This window comes from Mustela nivalis, assembly GCF_964662115.1.
Source record: "Mustela nivalis genome assembly, chromosome: 1".
NCBI lineage: Eukaryota > Metazoa > Chordata > Mammalia > Carnivora > Mustelidae > Mustela > Mustela nivalis.
In genome coordinates, this window is record NC_139020.1 from 162,183,703 (window position 1) to 162,204,683 (window position 20,981).

Genomic DNA, 20,981 nt, shown 5'->3' on the forward strand with positions numbered 1-20,981 from the left:
TGAGCATGGAGCCTGCTTGAGGTTTTTTCTCTCCCCCTGCCCCTCCCCCTGCTTATGTGCTCCTCTGCGCCAGCATCAGAGGCTCTGCATGGGAGCTGAGCAGCTTTCCAACATCACTTCCACTGACCTCATGAAGCTCATTTTTCCCCCAAGGATGGCAATTTGACTGTGCCATTTATTTGGACTGCACATGTATGGTTATCAGCATACATGGATTCCTGCACCTTGTGTTCTATATAGAGCTTAGAGATCCATTTCATTTGAGGGGGGATACTGTCTGATGGTCTGTTGCATGGGTAGGAAAGTCCCACCCAGCCCAGCTACCCACCCTCAGACCTGCCCATGATGCCCTCCTACCTGAATATAGTGTTCTCTCACCTTGAAAAGAAAATGGTTTTCACCATTAGCATTCTTCCTCATAAGGTGCTTGAGCATTCTTGCAGGATCGCAGACTTTCACCAGTGATACAGTGGTTTCCTGCATCCCTTGTGGGTTGTGGTTAATCTGGTGCAGGAGAATTTGCAGAGAGCTGAGCTGAATTCTGGAGAGGCTTTGATGATTTCTGCATCCTGCTGCATTAGCAGACTGTTCCACCATACTCACTAGGAAATCTCTCACTTTTTGGCATGAGTGTTCCAGATACTCCTCTTTAAACAAGTCTAGAGTTTGAAAAAAAAAAAAAAAAAGTCTAACCAATAAAATATAAATGAAGGTGTGATCCATTTCTCTTAGAAAAGCACTGATCCAGGAAGGCCTTAAATTAGCCCTCATGGGGCATTAAAAAGAAGATTCAAATCCTGTTGATTTATTTTACATGACTTCTCTTTTTCTGGACCATCTTATTACATGAGGTAGACCAAAGCTGTAACTGGGTCTGGAGTAGTCGTCCCTTAAATCTATAGCCAGAATATTCCCCTTGCTAAGGTAGCATGTCCTTAGTGGTAATGGTAAGCCTGCGTTCTGCCTTTTCTCCTATCCAGTACATACTAGTCCTGCCATGTCATGAAAGAAAACTCCTCCTTGATTTTTAGTTGATGGCAATATTATTAAGTAAAACATATACAAAAAAAGAAAGCAAATAATCTTGCTATCTTTACATAAAGCTATTTTTCATTTTTGTTGTCTCTTTTGTGGTTTTTCCATCTGTCTCTCCCTCTCCCTCTCTCTCTCTCTCCAAAAGTATTTTAACAATACTGCCATTTTCCTATTTCTCAGTTTCCTATACTGAGACACAGATGTTTGCCATCATGGTTATATGCTTTTAATAATTGTCATTTTAAGTGGATATAGACTTTAATGTTTATGTTCTGTAATTAACCAAATGCTTATGTTTTCAGGTTTCTTACCATTAGTATAATATGCACTGTAATATGCAACTTTGGTTTCTATTGGTTATAAAGACTGATTTTCTAGAAGAGGGATTACTGGAGCAGAAAGTCTCAGTATGTGTACATCTCTTGCTAAATACTGTTTTCTAGATGGATTTTGTCTACACTAGCATGGTTGACCAGTTTTATCCTATCTTTATCAGTGTTAGCTTTTGTTAATTTCTGCTAAAATAGAAAATACTGAAAGTTGGTCCTGATTTCAACTTTTGGATCACTAGCGAAGGTTATTTTTTGCCTGTGTGCATTATCCAGTGTGCAGTCTCTGGTTACAGTCTTTGCCTATTTAGGAGGTCATGTTTGCCATTTTCTTTATGAATTTGAATGAACTGTAATAAATTGCTTAACATTTCCTAACAATTTTATGCCTAACCAGTGAAATGACCATATTTGGGGGAAGAATGAACAAATGATTTGATGAGGTTTTTGTAAGTGTGATCAAGATTTTCTACTAGTGGGGTGCCTGGGTGGCTCAGTGGGTTAAAGCCTCTGCCTTCGGCTCAGGTCATGAACCCAGTGTCCTGGGATCGAGCCCCGCATCTGGCTCTCTGCTCAGCAGGGAGCCTGCTTCCCTTCCTCTCTCTGCCTGCCTTTGCCTACTTGTGATCTGTCAAATAAATAAATAAAATCTTTTAAAAAAAAAAAAAAGATTTTCTACTAGTGATGGGGGTACTATTTTTTTTTTAGACCTGAACTGAGCTCAAGAGTCAGATGCTTAACTGATTGAGCCACTCAGGAGCCCCAGGGGTACTAAATTTTAATTCTCAAGTGGTCAGATATCAAATGATTCTACATGAGACAGTGTGATTCTGCAAGAGACTGATCTGTTGAAGAAGCATCTGATTTCTGTGCCTTGGACAAGGGAATGGACTGGTGTTACTCTTGCCACCTAGTGCAGCACTTATGTCTGCATTTACCCTCGCAGTTATCCTGTCACCTTTTGTGGTGTCCCTGCTTCCTGCACTGGTGTCATTTCTCTCTTAAGGGATATTGTAGTGGGGGGGGGGCTGTAGAAAGGAATCTCAAAGATTTCCCTTAGTTTCTATGAGCCTCCTCATGCATTAAAGAAGTCTTTTTCTTCCAAGATCTGGTTGTTTTGTAACAACCAGGGCACTTTAGAGTACCTACTCTACCACACCACTAGAACAGAAAGTCCGTATTACATTTTTGGTTAAAAAAAAAAAAATGGTTCATCTCCCCCTCTGATTTCCATGAGAAACTAGACTCCAGGAATCAAACTGAGGGTTTTAGCAGGGAGCGGGGGTGAGGGATGGGTGAGAGCCCAGTGATGAGTATTAGGGAGGACACATATTGCGTGGAGCAGTGGGTGTTATACGCAAACAATGAATCATAGAATGCTCCATCAAAAACCAATGATGTACTGTATGGTGAGTAAAATAATAAAAAATTATAAAATAAAAAAATAAAATAAAAATTGAAAAGTTGAAGAAAGAATCCCTTTGTGTTCCACTCCAGATTCCTTCATGAACACTCCAGCCATGGGAGTGAACATGCCTTACCAGCTTGTTTATGAGTCCTCCACTGGCTGTCTGAGCTTCTCCCTCTCAACTGGAAGAGAAGTCAAGAAGAAAACAGGTAACAGAAGATCCCATCAAGACCTCTTAGCCAATCTTTGGGGGTGGAGCTGGAGAGAGGGATAGAGGATTCCCAGTGTAGGTTGATGAGATGGCTTGATTTAGTTTTCTGATAGGAAGGATTAATGGCTGTCTTGGTTGTTGGCTGAAGCTATTGACAGATTCTGTCTCATGAAATTTGATATATCTAACCCAGCCACTCCGCAATGCAGTCTCATCATTTGACTGTTTACATGCCCTCCATTCCTGGTGGTGTGATTCACATCACATCATTTAAACACGTCCTTGATTCACCTGGGACAACATCCCTATCAAACCCACCTCTTCCACACCTTCAGTATCCCAAACTCATCTCCTCAGAGAGAGATCTGTGTTGCTCCTGCTCTCACAGTAGGTTGGACAACCAGTATCTGAAGAGAGGCATTTGGATACCAGACCTAACAGAATGTTCCAATTGGGCCAGTTAAGGAAGAAGAGAAAGAGAGAGGGCCCTGCTATTTCCACTGAGGAAGACACAAAACAGAAAGAAAGGCTTAAGAGAAAGAGCAGGTGGCAGATGAGACCAAACAGTATAGCAGCAACCATGCAGCCAGAAGCTCAGAGGAGAAAGAAGTTGGAGCTGGAGAGGGCAGGGCAGGGTCTCATGGAACTTCTGGTTATCTCCCGACCACTTTACTCAACCAGCTGTGATGGCAGATGGAGGAATGGGGTAGGCAAGGGAGGCATGTATTTGCAAAGAGGTGGTGGGAGGATCAGATAAGGTGGGAATGTTCAAAGACGGTCCATTTGATTCCCACAGACACTGGAGGTAAGTCTGGAAGTTGAGAAGTTTGGATATTACTTCTGACCCATCCTCATGGCTGTGTGATTTGCCTTCTGCCAGGCCTCATCTCTATATCAAGCTGATCCTATATCCTTTCAGTTAGTGAACAAATGTTTAGTGAACAATTACTAGTTGTCATTCACTGTTCTAAATCCTGGGGGTACACATGTGAACTCTAAGACAATACCCTCCCAAATGGAGCTGACTTCTTTAGCTTCCTTGCTTGAAGTAGATTCAGCTGTCCTGTTTCCCCAGTTCCTTTACCCCTGCAGTAACCCACAGCATCATTTCTAACATCCTACATTATGTGCTCCTGGTTTTATTATATCCACTCCTGAACTGGCCATAATTAAACACAATCCCTTTGAGAGAAAACAAAGTTATCTTCAAGATACACAGAGATTTCATGGTTTTTCTTTTTTTTTTTTTTTTTTTTTTTTTTTTTTTAAGAATTTATTTATTTATTTGACAGAGAGAAATCACAAGTAGATGGAGAGGCAGGCAGAGAGAGAGAGAGAGGGAAGCAGGCCCCCCGCTGAGCAGAGAGCCCGATGCGGGACTCGATCCCAGGACCCCGAGATCATGACCTGAGCCGAAGGCAGCGGCTTAACCCACTGAGCCACCCAGGCGCCCTTGAGATTTCATGGTTTTTCTAATCACCTTGAGGGTGCTGCTTTCTGTTTGTCTCTTTGTCTGTCTGGCTGTTTTCCTCTGCTACCCTACCAAGATGTGATTTGTCATCATGATATTGCATTGTTCTCACTAGATGTGTGTTCACAGTGCTGCATTTCTTATAGGTTCTTGATGTGTTCAGAAATTCATCTCATACATGCATGCTAGAATGGATGGTTAACTTTTCCTAATAGTTTATAAGTAACCATGTGATGTATCTTCCCCAGGAATGTCCCAATTTATGCTTATTTTCCTGACATAACAATTAGTGATGCCCATTTTCACTCTAATAATTACTTTCCCAGTTTGGACATATTGTAGAATTATTCTGGCTTTAGACCACTTTGAATTTTGGACCTCTGTTATCTGTTCATGCACATGTGCTATGATACCTTACCAACTGCCCCCTTTGCAGTTCTAGGGCCAGGCACACTTGGAGCAGACAGGCTTCAAGAGTTGAGCGTACTCCCTGAGCTATGTCTGGAAAGTAGCCCAGCAATATGAAGAAGAACTGAGAGAAGTCTATTAACAATGGTTCCTGGCTGGAACAAGAGGCTGTCATCCTCAAGAACTCAGGGCACCTAGGACCAAGCCAGACATGAATGGTCAGACTAGAAGATGTTCCAGGAGGTCAGCCAGCTGCTAGCTGGGCCTCTGGTATTTGGTGGCAGGAGGATTGGGGGAAGAGACCAGAAGCCAGTCATGGTGCAGATACCAGAGATGGTATTCAAGCACCAGCCAGAAAACCCAAGGCTTGATGACAGTGAGAAGACTTCATTCTGAGGTGCTTGAAGTAGGAGCTGAGCAGAGGCTTTGGCTTAGAACCAGTTTTCATTCATGAAGTTGAGCCTGCAAATATTAAGTGAGAGCATGTGGCTCCAGTTGGGTGGGCAGCAGAGGCTCAGAAACATGTGGACCTCAGCAGATGTCCCTGGAATTTCAGTCATGGAAGACCACCTCCACGATTTCATGTCACCATATCCTTACACCAACTAATACTTGCCATAAGGGGTTAACTGTGAAAATAAGTGCAATAGGCACAAAACATTGCCACCCACAGATTTGAGCAGGCAGAAGAAAGAATAAGCAAAGTTGAAGATAGAACTGTTGAAATTACTGAATTTGAAGCACAGAAAGAAAATGTTTTTAATAAAATGAATGGAGCCTAAGGTTACCTGTGGGACACCATCAAGAAGAATACATGTGCATTGTGGGAGTCTCAGAAGAAGAGAGAAAGGGACAGTGAGAATATTTGAGGAAATGTTGGCTGAAAACTTCCCAAACTTGATGAAAGATGTGAATATAAACATCAGAGAAGCTTGACAGACTCTAGGCAACATGAACTCAAAGAGACCCACACCAAGACACATTATAACTTTCGAAAGACCATGACAGAGAACCTGGAAAGCAGCAAGAGAAAAGCAAATCATTACATCCAGGGAATTCTCAACAACATTATCAGCAGATTTCTTATCAGAAACTTTGGAAGCTGCAAGGCATGTGACCTCTGGGCATGTATATTCAGAGTGCTAAAAGGGGGGGAAAAAACCCCAAAACCTGTCAGCCAAGAATCCTATGTTCAGCAAAACTGTCCTTCAAAAGTGAGGGAACTATTAAAATTTTCCCAGATTGTCAAAACCCAAGGGAGTTCATGATTGCCAGACCTACCCTTCAAGACGTGCTCAAGGGAGTCCCACAAGATGAAATGAAACGACACTAGACAGTACCTTGAAGTTGTATGGAGAAATAAAGATCTCAATAAAAGTAAAGATATGGGCAATTATAAAAGCTAGTATTATTGTAACTGGTTTGTAACTATACTTTTTGTTTTTTACATGATTTAAGAGACATACGTTTAAATAAAAATTATTAGTGTAAAAGTATTACTGTAACTCTGGTTGGTAAGTACAATTGTTATTTACTACGTAATTTAAAAGACATACATTTAAGAGCATTGTTATTTTGTGTTTTGGTGCACATAGTATGTAAAGCTGTGGTCTTGTGATGGCTGAAAGGGTTGAGGATGAATCTGTAAAAGAGGAGAGGTTTTTTGTGTTACTGAAGTTAAGCTAGCAAAAATTCAATTTAGAGTTTTAGAACTTTAGGATGTTAAATATAAGTCCCCATGGTATCCCCAATGTAACCACAAAGAAAATAGCCATAGAATATACCAAAAAGCAAATGAGAAAGGAATTTAAACCTTTTATGACAATCAATATAAAGGAAACAGTATTGAAAGATATGAGGGACAAAAACCATAAGGCATATAGTAAACAAAAACTACAATAACAGAAGTCCTTCATCAGCAATTACTTTAAATTGAATGGATTAAACTATCCAATCAAAAGGCAGAGATTGGCAGAATGGATAAGAACACATGATCCAACAATATGCTGTCTATAAGAGAGTCACTTGAGATCCAAAGACTCAAACAGGTTGAAGGTGAAAGAATGGGAAAAAATCTGAAAGTAATGATGTTTTATATGTTGGCTAATTGAATTAAAATTTCTCAAAAAGGAAAAAAGAAAGGATGGAAAAAGATATTCTATGCAAAGAGTAACCAAAGAGAGCAGGGATACAAGTATCAGACAAAAAACTTTAAATCAAAAATGTTTACAGGAAACAAAGGACACACTGTGTTAATAAAAGTTTTAATACAACAAAGAGATAATATAAATGTTTGTGCACCTAATGACAGACCATAATACTATCTGAAGCAAAAACTGACAGATTAAAGACAGTTCTACAATAATGTTTGGAAATTTCAATACCCTTCTCACAATAATGGAAAAACAACCAGGCAAAAGATAAATAAGGAAATAAAGGACTTAAATAACACAATAAATCAATTAGAAAACAACAAAAACAATATACATTCTTCTCAAGTGCACATGGGCCATTTTTCGGAAGAGGCCATATGTTAGGCCACAGATTGTCTCAATCAATTAAAGGAGAGCATCTTTTCTGACCAGAGTAGGATGAAGTTAGAAAGCAATAATGGAAGGAAAATTAGAAAAAAAAATCACAATATTGTGGAAAGTAAATAATACATACTTTAAATGTTTTACTTATTTTTAGAGAAAGAGAGAGAGAGAGCAGGGAAAAGGAGGCGGGAGAGGGAAATTCAAGCTGACTTGCACTGAGAGCAGAGCCTGATACGGGGCTCAATTTCATGACCCTGAGATCATGACCTGAGCCAAAATCAAGAGTCAGATGCTTAACCAACTGAGCCACCCAGGTGCCCTGTAAATAACATTCTTAAACAACCAACACATGAAAGAAGAAACAAGAGCAGTTAGAAAATATTTAGAGATGAATGAAAATGAGAACATCATAAACCAAAACTTACAGGATACAGCAGAAGTAGTGCCAAGGGAGAGAATTTATAGTCACAAATGATTACATTTAAAGACAAGAAAGATATCATATTAAAAAGCCCAAATTTACAACTTAAGGAACTAGAAAAATAAAAATTAAAACCAAAGCTAGAAACGGAAAGAATAAAGATTAGAACAGAGAGAAATGAGAGAATTAAAAAGCCACTGAAATCAAAAGTTGATTCTTTGAAAAGATCAACATGATTGATAAACTTTTAGCTAGATCAACTAAGGAAAAAAGAGATAAGACTCAATTACTAAAATGAATTGAAAGTGGGTACTCTACCGCTGATTCTACCAAAAAAAAAAAAAAGATTATGATAGCATACAATGAACAATTCTACACCAACAAATTGGATAACTTGCATGAAATGGACAGATTTCTAGAAACACAAAACCTACACAAACTGAATCAGAAAGAAGTAGAAAATTTTGATAGACCTATAGATACTAAAGAGATTAAATCAATAATCAAAAATCTCCAACAAAGGGGCACCTGGATGGCTCAGTAAGTTGAGCATCTGATTCTTGGTTTCAGCTCAGGTCATGATCTCAGGGTCCTGTGGTTGAGCCCCACATCGAGCTCCCTACTTGGCCAGGAGTTTGCTTGTCTCCCTCCCTCTCTGCCGCTCCCCCCAACTCACACTCTCTCTAAGGTAAATAAATAAATCTTAAAAAAAAAAAAAAAAAAGACTCCCAACAAAGAAAAGTCCTAGATTTGAGAGCTTTCGTGGCAAATTCTACCAAAGATTTTAAGAACTAATTACAATCATTCTCAAACTTTTCCAAAAAATGAAGAGGGAACACTTCCAAACTCATTCTGTGAAGCTAGCATCAAACAGAGGCATTACAACAAAAGAAAACCACAGACAATATCCTTTATGTTGAATCAAAAATATTCAACAAAACACTAACAACAGAGTTCAACAGCACATTAGGAATTATACACCATGACACCAAGCAGGATTTATTCTTGGAATGCAAGGGTGGTTCAACACACAAAACTCAGTCACAGAGTGAAGGGGAAAAACCACAAGATCATCTCAAATGATGCAGAAAAATCATTTGACAATTCAACACCCTTTCATGATTTAAAAAAAGTGAATTAAATAGAAGTAAACTACCTTCACATGGTAAAAGTCATATATGAAAAACATAAAGACATAAACATACTCTGTAGTGGAAGACTGAAAGCTTTTAAGATCAGAAACAAGGCAAAGATATCCACTTTCACTCCTTTCTATTCAATACCAAACTGGAAGTCCTAGCCAAAGCAAGATTGACAAGAAAGGGGAATAAAAGACATTCAAATTAGAAAGGAAGAATTTAAATTATCTGTTTGCAGATAATATGATCTTTCATACAGAAAACCATGAAGATTCTACACAATAAAACCTGTTAGAATAAATGAATTCATCAAAGTAGCAGGATATAACACACAAATCCATTCATTTCCATATGCAAACAATGAACACTCTGAAAAGGAAATTACAAAACAATTCCAATAGCAGAAAAAAGAGCAAATATTTAGGAATTAACTTAACCAAGGAAATGAAAGACTTGTACAATGAAAACTGCAAAGCATTGCTGGGAGTAATTAAAGAAGAAACAAATAAATGGAAACATATGCTATGTTTATGAATTGGAAGAGTTAAGATTGTTAAAATGTTAATACTATCCAGACTGATCTACAGATTCAAAGCAATCCCTATGAAAATCCCAATGATTTTTTTTATAGAAATAGGAAAATTTATCTTAAAATACATATAGAATCTTAAGGGACCCCTGAAGAACCAAAACAATCTTAAAAAAAACAAGAAAAAATTGGAGGACTCACATTTCCTGATTTCATTACTTACTACAAAGATACAGTAATCAAAATGGCATGGTATTGATGTAAAGACAGATGTATATACCAACAAAATAGAAGAGAGACTCCAGGAATAAATCTTTGTATATATGGTCAGTTTTGACAAGGATGCTAAGACCATTTAATGGGGTATCCAGTCTTTTCAACAAATAGCACTGAGAAAACTGGATTTCCACTAGCAAATGAATGAAGTTGGATCTTTACCTAAAACCATATCTGAAAATTAACTCAAAATGGAACAAGGTACTAAATACAAGACCTAAAACAATAAAATTCTTAGAAGAAAATATAGGCAAAATTTCATGACACTGGACTTGGCAATGATTTCTTGGATATAGTACAGCAACAACAACAACAAAATAGACAAATTGTGGAGGGCACATATTGCATGGAGCACTGGGTGTGGTGCATAAACAATGAATTCTGGAACACTGAAAAGAAATTTAAAAAATAAAATTTAAAAACAGACAAATTGGACTTTGTGAAAATGTTAAATTTTGTATGTTGAAAGACACTATCCATAGAGTAAAAAGGCAGAATGGGAGAAAATATTTATAAATCATATATCTGATAATTATAATTCAGACTAAATCAACAATGGGTATACAACAGTGTAAATGTATTTAATACCACGGGGCTGTCCACAGTAAGAATGGTAAGGATGGTAAATTTTTGTGAAGTGTATTTAACCACAATATATATATAAAAAAATAATTTCAGTCCAAGTCTCAGTTGATATACACTACCCTTCATTGAAGGTCTGAGGTTAGCCAACATCAGAAAAGTGTTACAGTTGATTGAGATGGAGTTGAGACATTCTGCCTTTTTGTTTGTTTGTTTGTTTGTTTGTTTGTTTTTGAGAGAGAGAGAGAGAGAGAGTGTGTGTGTGTGTGTGTGTGTGTGTGTGTGTAGGGGGGTAGGGGATAGGCAGAGGGAAAGGAGCAGACTTCCCACCGAGCGTAGAGTCTGATGCAGGGCTCCACGAGGGATTCCATTTAGGACTCCACATGGGGCTCAATCCCACAATCCTGAGATCATGACCTCAGCAAAAAGCAACAGTCAGATGCTTAACCGACTATACCACCCAGGTGCCTTGGGAGAGAATCTCAAGCAGGCTCTACACAAAGCTGGAGCTTGATGGAGGGCTTGATCTTACAACCCTGAGATCATGACCTGAGCCAAAATCAAGAGTCAGACACAACCAACCGATTGAGCCACCCAGTGGCCCCTGAGACCTTCTGTCTTTAATCAGAAGTGTCAGAAGAGAATCACTTCAGCCCCCATGGCAGTCATGTGCACAGGCCGTCCTGGGGAAACATGGCTGGGCTCATCACTCTGCACACATTTGTTCCTTATGCATGCTTAATTGACTTGCAGAGCAACGTCTCTGTGTTACAAGTGACCTGCCAGGGATTCCTGTACCTGGAAACCATGAATGATGCCCACAGTTACTTTGACCATCCGAAGATACTGCTCTCCTGCTCTCCCTGCCACCGCATCCCCCATCTGAGCATGATGTCTTAAGAAACCACTCCCTAAAACCCCCTCTCTAACCTCTTACTCTCCAGTAACAGGTAAATCAAAAAACTTAGAAGACATAACCGTGTCGTCCTTTCCACGAGGAGCTGGAATGTCTGCCTCTGACAGCGTGGAGTTCAGCGATCCCTGCCCTGAGGTCCGGGAGAAGCTGCAGGAGATGTGTCGCCATATGTGAGCACCTCAGTGGTTGGGGGCAGAATTGAGAGTTGGGTATGACCACCAGCTACCTGTTTGTGCATGAAGGGGAATTCACAGAAGTGCCTGAGCAGTGCCAGGAAGCGCTAGCTACCCAGTGCCCCCAACGACAGTATCAGGGGTCATGGCTGTCCCTCACATACTCTCCCATTCCCAGTCTCTCCCCCCACACAGTCCTTTTCAGTCCTTACTACAACCTGATGAGGAAGAGGAGGTATGCCCATTTTGCAGATGAGGAAACTGAGGCAGCCCAAGCAGATGAGTAGGTAAGCCATTGCCAGAGGTCCCACAGTTTGGTGGACCTGACACCAGGGCATTGATCTTTGCCTCCTCACAATTTGCAGGGCTCCTTACACTTTTAAGGCTTTGTGCCCTGAACATTTATTTCTTAACATAATTTGTCAGATGTTTTCCTATAACAATAGCAGCAGCAAAAATCCTTTCAGAGGAAAAAAAAAAAAAAACATTGACATGGATGATTAATGATATCTATGATTCTGGGTCCCACGAGTCTTAGCAAGTTAGTCTATATTTCTCCAAAGATTCAGACCATTGGTCATAAAGGATTTAAAACCTAGCCCCATTTAAGGCAGACGTCTTGGGCTCCCCTGGGCCATTAATGCAGCTACAGAACACGCGAGGAGGGAAACCACCCAGCTTGCCCCTTATTGTGATATTCTGGAAGGAAGCTCTTTTATAACTTCAGGAGTGGGGAGTGTGCAGCACCTCCAGCTCCCCTACCAGGTCCCCCTTCTGTACTCGGTCCCACTCCATGGGTCCTTACCCTATGGCTGAAGGTAGAAGTTAGGCAGAGACTAGCTTCAGAGGACAGTTTCCCAGTTCTACCTAAAACTCCTGCTTTTAAGGATAGGGGGGAATGGGGCAGGCAGAGGTGCTCTGGGGACAGGGAAATGGGATGGGAGTCTTGGGAACTGGGCAGGGGCTGTAGAGAGAGTGTTCCTGGTGAGTAAGAGCCAAGTGGCTAGAAGATATGTTGGTCTCCTTCCCTGCAGAGAAGCGGAAAGGGCCTCGTGGAAAGGGAGGACTTTCTCCTGCCCCCTGATCTTTCGCAACTACAGGGCAAAGGTGCCCCCTCATCTAATGTCAGCCCTGAAAGGGGATGCTCAGACCCCGAGCTCCCACCACCCTCACCCTTCAGGTGCTCAGACCTCCGCTTCCACCCTTCACCAGCCTCCCGCCTACCACCACCCTCACTTTGTCCGGCATTCTCAAGAGTGGAAGGTATCCAAGAAGATCATCAAGTTCCATTACGCCTTCTATGATGGGTCCTCCTTTGTGTAGTATCCTTTTATTTGCTGCTGCCCCTTCTCCCCAGCAACTCAGCTCCAGAAAAGCCCTGGGTTTGAATAAGCCTGAGCGTTTACTTTGGCTTTTCAACTGACCAGAAAAGCCTGGTGATGTGTTCTTTAGGATATTAGGCATTTTTTGTTCAGGTCAGAGAGGGCTCCCTTTGGAGAATGTCTGGGTGGGAAGCAATGCATCAAGAAGCCGCCTCGGACCCCTGTGTTCCTTGCAGGAGTCCTGTTGCCCACTCTCCAACAGACAGTGTGGCTGGACCGGATGCCCAGCCCATTTGGCAGCAAGGCTCTGAGGCTGATTCTAGGTTTTGCAGTCTGAGTTGGAGGAGACATCAAAAAGAGGAGCCACTAAGCCAGACATCCCTGTCCCTTCCTTGTAGGAATGGATGGTGTCACTCACTTCAGTGTCACAAAAGGAATTTGGTGGCAGAGCCAGGCCTTGATTCAGGGCCACTTCACCTCTATTTAGGTCTGTCCTCCTGGCGCAATTGTTTGGCCTCCCAGGATTCTTTCGTGGAGCAGAGAGCAGGAGATGGGGGGAAGGAAGATGGCCTTGTTTAATAATAAAACCACAGGGTACTCGGTGTCCCATACCTTTGGAAGAGAGGGAGCTCTCTGAACTGTCAAATAGGCTGCCAAGCCAAGCCTGCCCGCCAGTAGCCCCCCCCCCCCACCGCCCCCCGCCCTCACTTCATTTGGCCTCTTCTCCAGCTGAACTGGGAATTCAGAATTTAAGTGCCTTGTCAAAGGCATCCTATTGTTTCTCTGACCGTAAATGAATCCATTCATCACACTCCTCTTGGCCCTGCTTCCAGGGAGGCCTGTGATATTGAACACAGCAAACTCCTTCCAGGGTAACTGCTGCTTACTGGGAGTCATGGGCTCTCCCACCCCCCTTTCCTGATTCTTCATTGCCTTGAATAGGATCATCTCCCTGAGCTCGAGAAACTGTGTGAATTCTGTTGCTATCAGCAGAACCACAGTGGGTGACCTAGAGCACAGCCCTCCTCCTCTTCCCTCTGTCCCAGAATCCCGAGGTCCCCTCAGGTGGGACCACCCCAAACCTGCAGGCCCTGCTACTGGCATGCTTGACCCATATGCCACCAGTGACCACATCCTATCCTCCAACGCATTTCATCTTTGAAAGTCCCAAGAGGCTGGGTTCTAGGCCCAGTTCTTCTTGGTGTCCCTGCCAGGTCACTTCATCTCTCTGGGCTTCACTTGCCAGAAAGCTGCCAGCCCCAGTTGGTTTGTTCTTTGTCCACATCACACCCCAGAACCATCCCAGTATTCATTTCATTTGGGTGTCATTCCCTCCATTGTCAGCATCTCCCAGATATCTTCCCACAACTGCTGATTCTCCCATCAAACTTCCCTCAAAGCCTTTTTTCCTATGCACGGACTCATCATACTTAAAACAAACTTTATTCACTGTGCTTAGCACTGTTCCCTTAGAAATACTCTGAGGTACTTATTTTTTTTTAAATATGAAAAAATGTACATTGCATAAAATTTCTCATTTTAACCAGCTTAAAGTGTGTAATTGAATAGCATGAACTATACTCATAATGCTGAGCAGCCATCTCCACAACCTAGTTCCAGGGCTTTTTCATCACCCTGAAAGCAAACCCCATGTTTGTTAAGCAGACGCTCCCCGTTTCCCCTCCCCTACAGTTCCTGGCGACCACTAACATGCTTTTTGCTTCTTTGCATTTACCTGTTCCAGATAGTTCGTATAAATGGGATCATGCAGCATGTGGCCTTTTGTATCTGGCTTCTTTCCCTCACCATTATGTCTTCAAGGTTCATCCACATTTTACTATACAACAGTGCCTCCTTTTTAAAATTGGGGTATATCCAATTGAGTGGCAGTCAATGCATTTACAGTGATGCTTCCATCACTTGTCTCAAGTTCCACAAACTTTTCATCACCCCAAAAGAAAACCCTATGCCCATTCAGCCATCACTTTCTGTTTTCCCCTACCCTAGACCTAGCAACCACCAATATGTTTTTGTCTCTTTTGATTTGCCTCTTCTGGACATCTTATAAATCCTACCATATGTGACCTTTTGTGTCTGGCTTCTTTCACTGAGCATAATGTTTTCAAGGGTCACACATTATGGCACAACTCACAATTTCCTTTTTGTGGCTGAATAATATTCTATTATATGGATGTTCCACTTTCTTCTAATCCATTCATTTGTTTATGGACATTAGGTTTTCCCCACCATTGGGCTACTGTGAACACCTGTTTTTAATTCTTTTGGGACTATACATAGGAGTGGAATTACTGGGTCATATAGTAGTTCTATGTTTAATTTATTTAAGGCCCTCCAAAATGTTTTCCCCAGTGGCTCTGTGCCACTGTGCTATATTCCCGCCTACAATCTGTAAGAGTTCCAGGTTCTCCACATTCTTGACTATACTTGATATTTTCCAATTTTTAAATTCCAGCCACTCTAGTGGATGTAAAGTAATATCTCATTGTGGCTTTGAATGGTTTTCCTAATAACTAATGATTTCAAGCATCTTCATGTGCCTTCTTGGCATATCATCTTTGTAGAAATGTGTATTCAAGTCCTTCACCCATTTTTTTATTGTCCATTACTTATTGAGTTCCAAGGGTTGTTTATATATTATAGATACTAGATCCTTATCTGATAAATGATTTACAACTTTTTTCCCATCCTGTGGGGTGTTTTTTCATTCTCTTGATAGTATGAAATACTCTTTCATTCTCTTGAAGTATAGACATTTTTAATTTTTATGAAGTCCAATTTTTCTTTTCTTTTCCTTTCTTTTTTTGTTCCTTCTGCTTTGGGTTTCATATCCATGAAACTATCCTTATGCCTGTATTGTCTTCTAAGAGTTTAATGGTTTACAGGTCTTACGTTTAGGTCTTTGATCCATTTTCAGTTGATTTTTACATATGGTGTGAGATCAGGATCCAACTCCATCCTTTCTCAAGTGATATCCAGTTGTCCCATCTCTATTTCTTGAGGAGACTATTCTTTTGCCATTGAATGGTCTTGGCACCCTTGTTGAAGATCAGTCAATTGTTGATACATGAGTTTATTTTTGGACTCTCAGTTCTAGTCCATTGATCTGTATGTCAGTGCTACAGTGTTTTGATTATTGTAGCTTTGTAGTGAAGTGTTGAAATTAGGAAGTTTGACTCACCTTTTTCTTTTTTCAAGATTATTTTGGTTATTTGGGGTCCTGTGCAAGTCCATATGATTTTTAAAATCAAATTTCCTGTTTTTGTAAGAACAGATGAAATTTCTATATGAATTGTGTTGAATATCTATAGGTCACTGTGGGACATTTTGCCATGAACTGCCAATCCTTGAATACTAACAACAAATTATGTGAAATGCTCTATGAACAGCTGCAAGAATAAAAAAGTGATGAACCAAAGGAAATAATGTCATTTACACTAGCATCCAAAAGTATAAAATACTTTGGAATAAATTTAACCAAGGAGGTATCAGACTTCTACAACAAAAACTACAAAATACTGTTGAAATATATTAAAGAAGACTGAGATAAATGGAAAGACATCCCATGTTCATGAGGGACAACTGGTTTCTGTGTGTTGATTTTGTATCCTGCAACTTCCTTTGTGTGTTTCTAGGATTTATTTTTTACAAATGGACTATATCACTTGTAGATATACAATTGTTCATATACATCTCTTATGATGTGTGTGTTTTTTTTATTTCTGTAAAGTCAATAGTAAAGTCTCCACTTTATGATTTTAGGAATCTGAATTTTCCTTTTTCTCTAACTCAATCTAATTAAAGGTTTCTCAATTTTTTTGATCTTTTCAAAGAATCAACTTTTGGTTTTATTTGTTCTTCCCAGTGATGTTCTTTTCTCTGTTCTATTTTTCTCTTTTCTAATCTTTATTATTTCCTCCCTTTGGCTAGTTTTAACTTCAGTTTTCTCTTCTTTTTCTAGTTCCTAAGGTGAAAATTATGGTTTTTGATTTGAGATCTTCTCTTTTAATGTGGGTATTTATAGCTATAAATTTCTTCCTGAGCTGCTTTCACATCATCCCATAATGCTGTTGACATATTACTCCTTTATTAAAAATTATAAATGAGAAATTATTTCAATACACAAAAACCAAACTACAACAGATTATTCCATAGGTTCAAGATTTTGAGACATTTTGGAAAGAGTTTTTTCTAAAGTATATCTTTTCCATGGCATGGCAACATCATTCTTTTTTTTTTTTTTTTTTTTTTTTTTGGTCAGAGAGCAAGCGAGTGAGAGCGAGCACAGGCAGATAGAGTGGAGGGCAGAGTCAGAGGGAGAAGCAGGCTCCCTGCGGAGCAAGGAGCCCGATGTGGGACTCGATCCTAGGACGCTGGAATCATGACCTGAGCCGAAGGCAGCTGCCCAACCAACCGAGCCACCCAGGTGTCCCATTCTTCTTTTAAATAGTTACTGAACAGGCATCAATTTTTACATCACCTATATTAAAAACTTGTATATAATTCACAAGTTGTAACTGAATCTACAAATTCTACCAAAACTACATTTTTGCAAAGATTCTCTGGGCACCTAATTGCAAGAATGAGTTTGATAATTTTTCAGTGAGATGACCTTTGTTATCAAAAACTGCTGGATTTGCAAATACTTTATCAAACACATCATGAAAACTGGTGGCTCCTAAAGCCCAATATATGGAAACTGATTTTGAATCTGAAATAATGATGCAGTAAAATTTATCCTTGTCCTTCCTTATAAAGTTCAAAAGTTCCACCATCCCTAGAATGAAAGATATTGATGTCCCTGCTTTTTTCACTTCATCTTCTCTTATACTGGCAACTTCCAAATACTTAAAAGATTCTTCCCTGAACCCTTTTTCATAAGAATTTTGTAGAAGATTTTTCTCTGGAGTGCACTGTACAATCCAGGTGTCACTATTGTCATCTATGATTGTATTGTCAAAACAAAAAATGAGCAGTTTTCATGGTTCCAAAAGCAAATTTGAGTTACCAGTATATTGTGTTCTTGTGGGGATGATTCTCTAAGCACTCAAAATGAAACCAACATAGTATTTCCAAGACAATTAGTTTTACTTCAGAATAGAGCTTATGTTAAACAGTCATGATAATCTTCAGCTTTAAATGTCAGCCAGCTTCTACGTACATTACTCCTACTCTGTATGCAGAGAACAAAGTCTTCTGGTTTGGAGCAAAGAAATGGAGATTTCCTAACTCCAGCATTATTACAGTGGAACACCTGATAGTCTTCCCTGAATGTAGGTGTGAGCACCTGGTTGGGGGTCATCCCCTGTGAAGAGCACGTTGGATGAGGATGGGAGCACGAGACTGGGCCAGATTCCCAGGGCTCCTCAGTGTCCTAGCCAAAATGTCAACTGCTGTCCTGGCCTTTGTGGCTGCTTCCTCAGACTCTGCCCTCTGACCTCATTCCCATACCTTATTCCATAAGTTTTGATATATTGTATTTTTGTTTTCACACTTTCAGCTGTTTTCTAATTTCCCTTGTGATTACTTCTCTATCCATTTGTTTAAAGGTGTATTGTTTAATTTGCACCTGAGAATTTTCTAATTTCCTTCTGCCATTGATTTCTAATTTCATTCTGTTGTCAGAGAAGGTACTTTCTATGATTCCAATCTTTTCAAATTTATTGAGACTTGTTTTGTGGCCTAACATGTTGTCTCTACCAGAGAATGGTTCTGTGGACTCAAAAAGAATGTGTATTCTCTATTGTTGGGTGGAGTGTTCTGTTAGGTCTAGTTGGTTTATAGCAGTGTTCAAATTCTTTATTTTCTTTATTGATCTTCTGTGTAATTGTTCTATCCATGATTAAAAGTAAGGTAGTGAAGTTTCCCAACTTCTATTGTAGAACTATTTCTTTTTTTAACCCTGTAAGTTTTTGCTTCATATTTTTGGGGGCTCTGCTGTGTATATGTCTATAATTGTATCTTCTTGAGGTATTGACCTTTTTCTCAATGTGCAGTTTTCTTCTTTGTCTCTTATAAAAAATTTTAAAGTCTTTTGTCTCTGATATAAGTATAACCACCTCTGCTGTCTTTTGGTTACTAGTTGGATGGAATATCTATTTTTCCACCATCTGGCTTTCAACCTAGTTGTGTCTTTGTATCTAAAATAAGCTTCTTATCGACAGCATATATATATTTAAGCATATATATGTATATATATTTAAATGGATTTTAAACATAATCCATTCTGTCAGTCTGCCTTTTTGTTGGAGAATTTAATCCATTTTTATGTAATATAATTGCTGATTTGGAAGGGCTTGATTCTGTCATTTTACTATTCATTTTCTATATGTGATATCTTTTTGTTGTTGTTGTTCTTGAGTTCCTATACTATTACCTTCTTCTCTGTGTTGAACTGATTTAGTATGCCATTTTTATTCTCTCTCATTTTCTTTAGTCCATATCTTTTGGTTTTTTTTTTTTTTTAGTGTTTACTCTGGTATAATGGATTGAATAGTGTCTCCAAAATGTATGTTCATCTGGAGCTTCAGAATGTTATCATATTTGGAAGTAGGGTCTTTGCAGATATGATTAATTAAGATTAAGTCATATTGGCTTAGGGTGGAGCCAAATCCAATCAAGAGAAAACAGACACACAAAGAGGAAAGAAAGAGATGGGCCCTGTCAACACCTTGTTTTCAGACTTCAAACATCCAGAACTGTGAGAGAATAAATTTCTCTTGTTCAGGTTATCAAGTTTGTGGTCTGGATATTATGGAAATCTGAAGAAACTAATACATTTGATTATTACAGCTGACAACAAACTAGTTCATACTAATACCAATTTAGGCTTAATAGTACGCAAAACTCTGCTGCTAAACAGCTCACCCTTCCTCCTTTATGTTGTTATCATAAATTACATCTTTATATATGAATGTATGCCATTAACATAGATATACAATTAGTGTTTTGTATCTTTGTCTTTCAACTTAGCTGGGGTAAAAAGAGAAATTATAAACCAAAAATACAATAATATTGGTTTTATATTTACTTTTATAGTTACCTTTACTCGTATTTTTTTTTTTTACTTGTATTGCTTTTAATTATTATCTAATATCCTTTCATGTCAGCCTAACATTTCCTATAGGGCAGATCTACCTATGGTGAACCGCCTCAACTTATGTTTATCTAGAAAGTCTTAATTTCTTCATTTTGTAGGATAGTTTTGCTCAACATAGAATTATTGGTTGATAGCTTTTTTTTTTTTTTTTTTTTTTGGCTGTTTAAATATTTCATCCCAGTGCCTTCTGGCCTCCATGGTTTCTTTTTTTTTATTTATTTTTTTTAAGATTTTATTTGTTTATTTGACAGACAGAGATTACAAGTAGACAGAGAGGCAGGCAGAGAGAGAGAGGGAAGCAGGCTCCCTGCTGAGCAGAGAGCCCGATGCGGGACTCGATCCCAGGACCCTGGGATCATGACCTGAGCCGAAGGCAGCGGCTTAACCCACTGAGCCACCCAGGCGCCCAGGCCTCCATGGTTTCTGATAAGAAATTGTCCATATCTTCATTAAGTATCCCACATACATGATGAATCTCTTTTCTCTTGCTGCTTTCAAGATTCTTTGTCTTTTGGCAGTTTGATAATAATGTGTCTCAGCATGGCTCTCTTTGCATTTATTCTCCTTCCAGTTTGTTAAGCTTCTTGAGTGTGTACAGTCATGTCTTTCATCAAATTTGTGGCACTTTTAATCATTATTTCTTCCAAATATTCTTTCTTCCACTCTTCTCTCTCTCTCTTCTGTCCTTCTGAGATTCATGTTATGGATATGTTTGTATGCTTAATGGTCTGCCATGGATCTCTTAGGCTCCATTAACTCTTCTTCATTCTTTTTTCTTTGTGCTCCTCAGGCTGGTTAACTCTACGGATCCATCTTCAAGTTTACTGACACTTCTGCTCCAATATGCTGCTAAACCCATCTAGTGATTTTTTTTTCATTCCAGTTATTGTACTATTCAGCTTTAGAATTTCCATTTGTTAATGTTTATGATTCCTATATGTTTATTTTTTCCCCCATTAGTGGGGAAGCATTTGAAAGCAGTTGAGCCCCGGTGCTAACCACTAAAATTCTTCTGGGGTACTATTGAAATTCCTGCCGTAGCTGTCCACACCATATTCCTTTAGGCTGAGACCAGTGCTTCTTGGGGTCACCTTAGTAGGAAATGAG

The 20,981-nt window shown here is 39.5% G+C and overlaps 1 protein-coding gene and 1 pseudogene across 6 annotated transcripts in view; one reads left to right on the plus strand and one right to left on the minus strand.

Annotated features, from left to right (window-relative positions):
- LOC309873060 (uncharacterized protein C3orf20) overlaps positions 1-20,981 on the plus strand; it is a 90,536-nt gene that overhangs the window by 13,215 nt on the left and 56,340 nt on the right. For 4 of the 5 annotated variants that reach the window (XM_082748013.1, XM_082748011.1, XM_082748010.1 and 1 more), the window contains 3 exons: positions 2,862-2,981; positions 11,291-11,432; positions 12,470-12,757. In XM_082748013.1, the coding sequence (XP_082604139.1) occupies positions 2,862-2,981; positions 11,291-11,432; positions 12,470-12,757 (550 nt within the window). The remainder of the gene's footprint in view (positions 1-2,861; positions 2,982-11,290; positions 11,433-12,469; positions 12,758-20,981) is intronic. The other variant, XM_082748014.1, reaches the window with a different exon arrangement.
- LOC309842349 (pyridoxal phosphate phosphatase PHOSPHO2 pseudogene) lies at positions 17,218-17,754 on the minus strand (annotated as a pseudogene). The gene has a single exon. The product of its transcript is annotated as a pyridoxal phosphate phosphatase PHOSPHO2 pseudogene (transcript).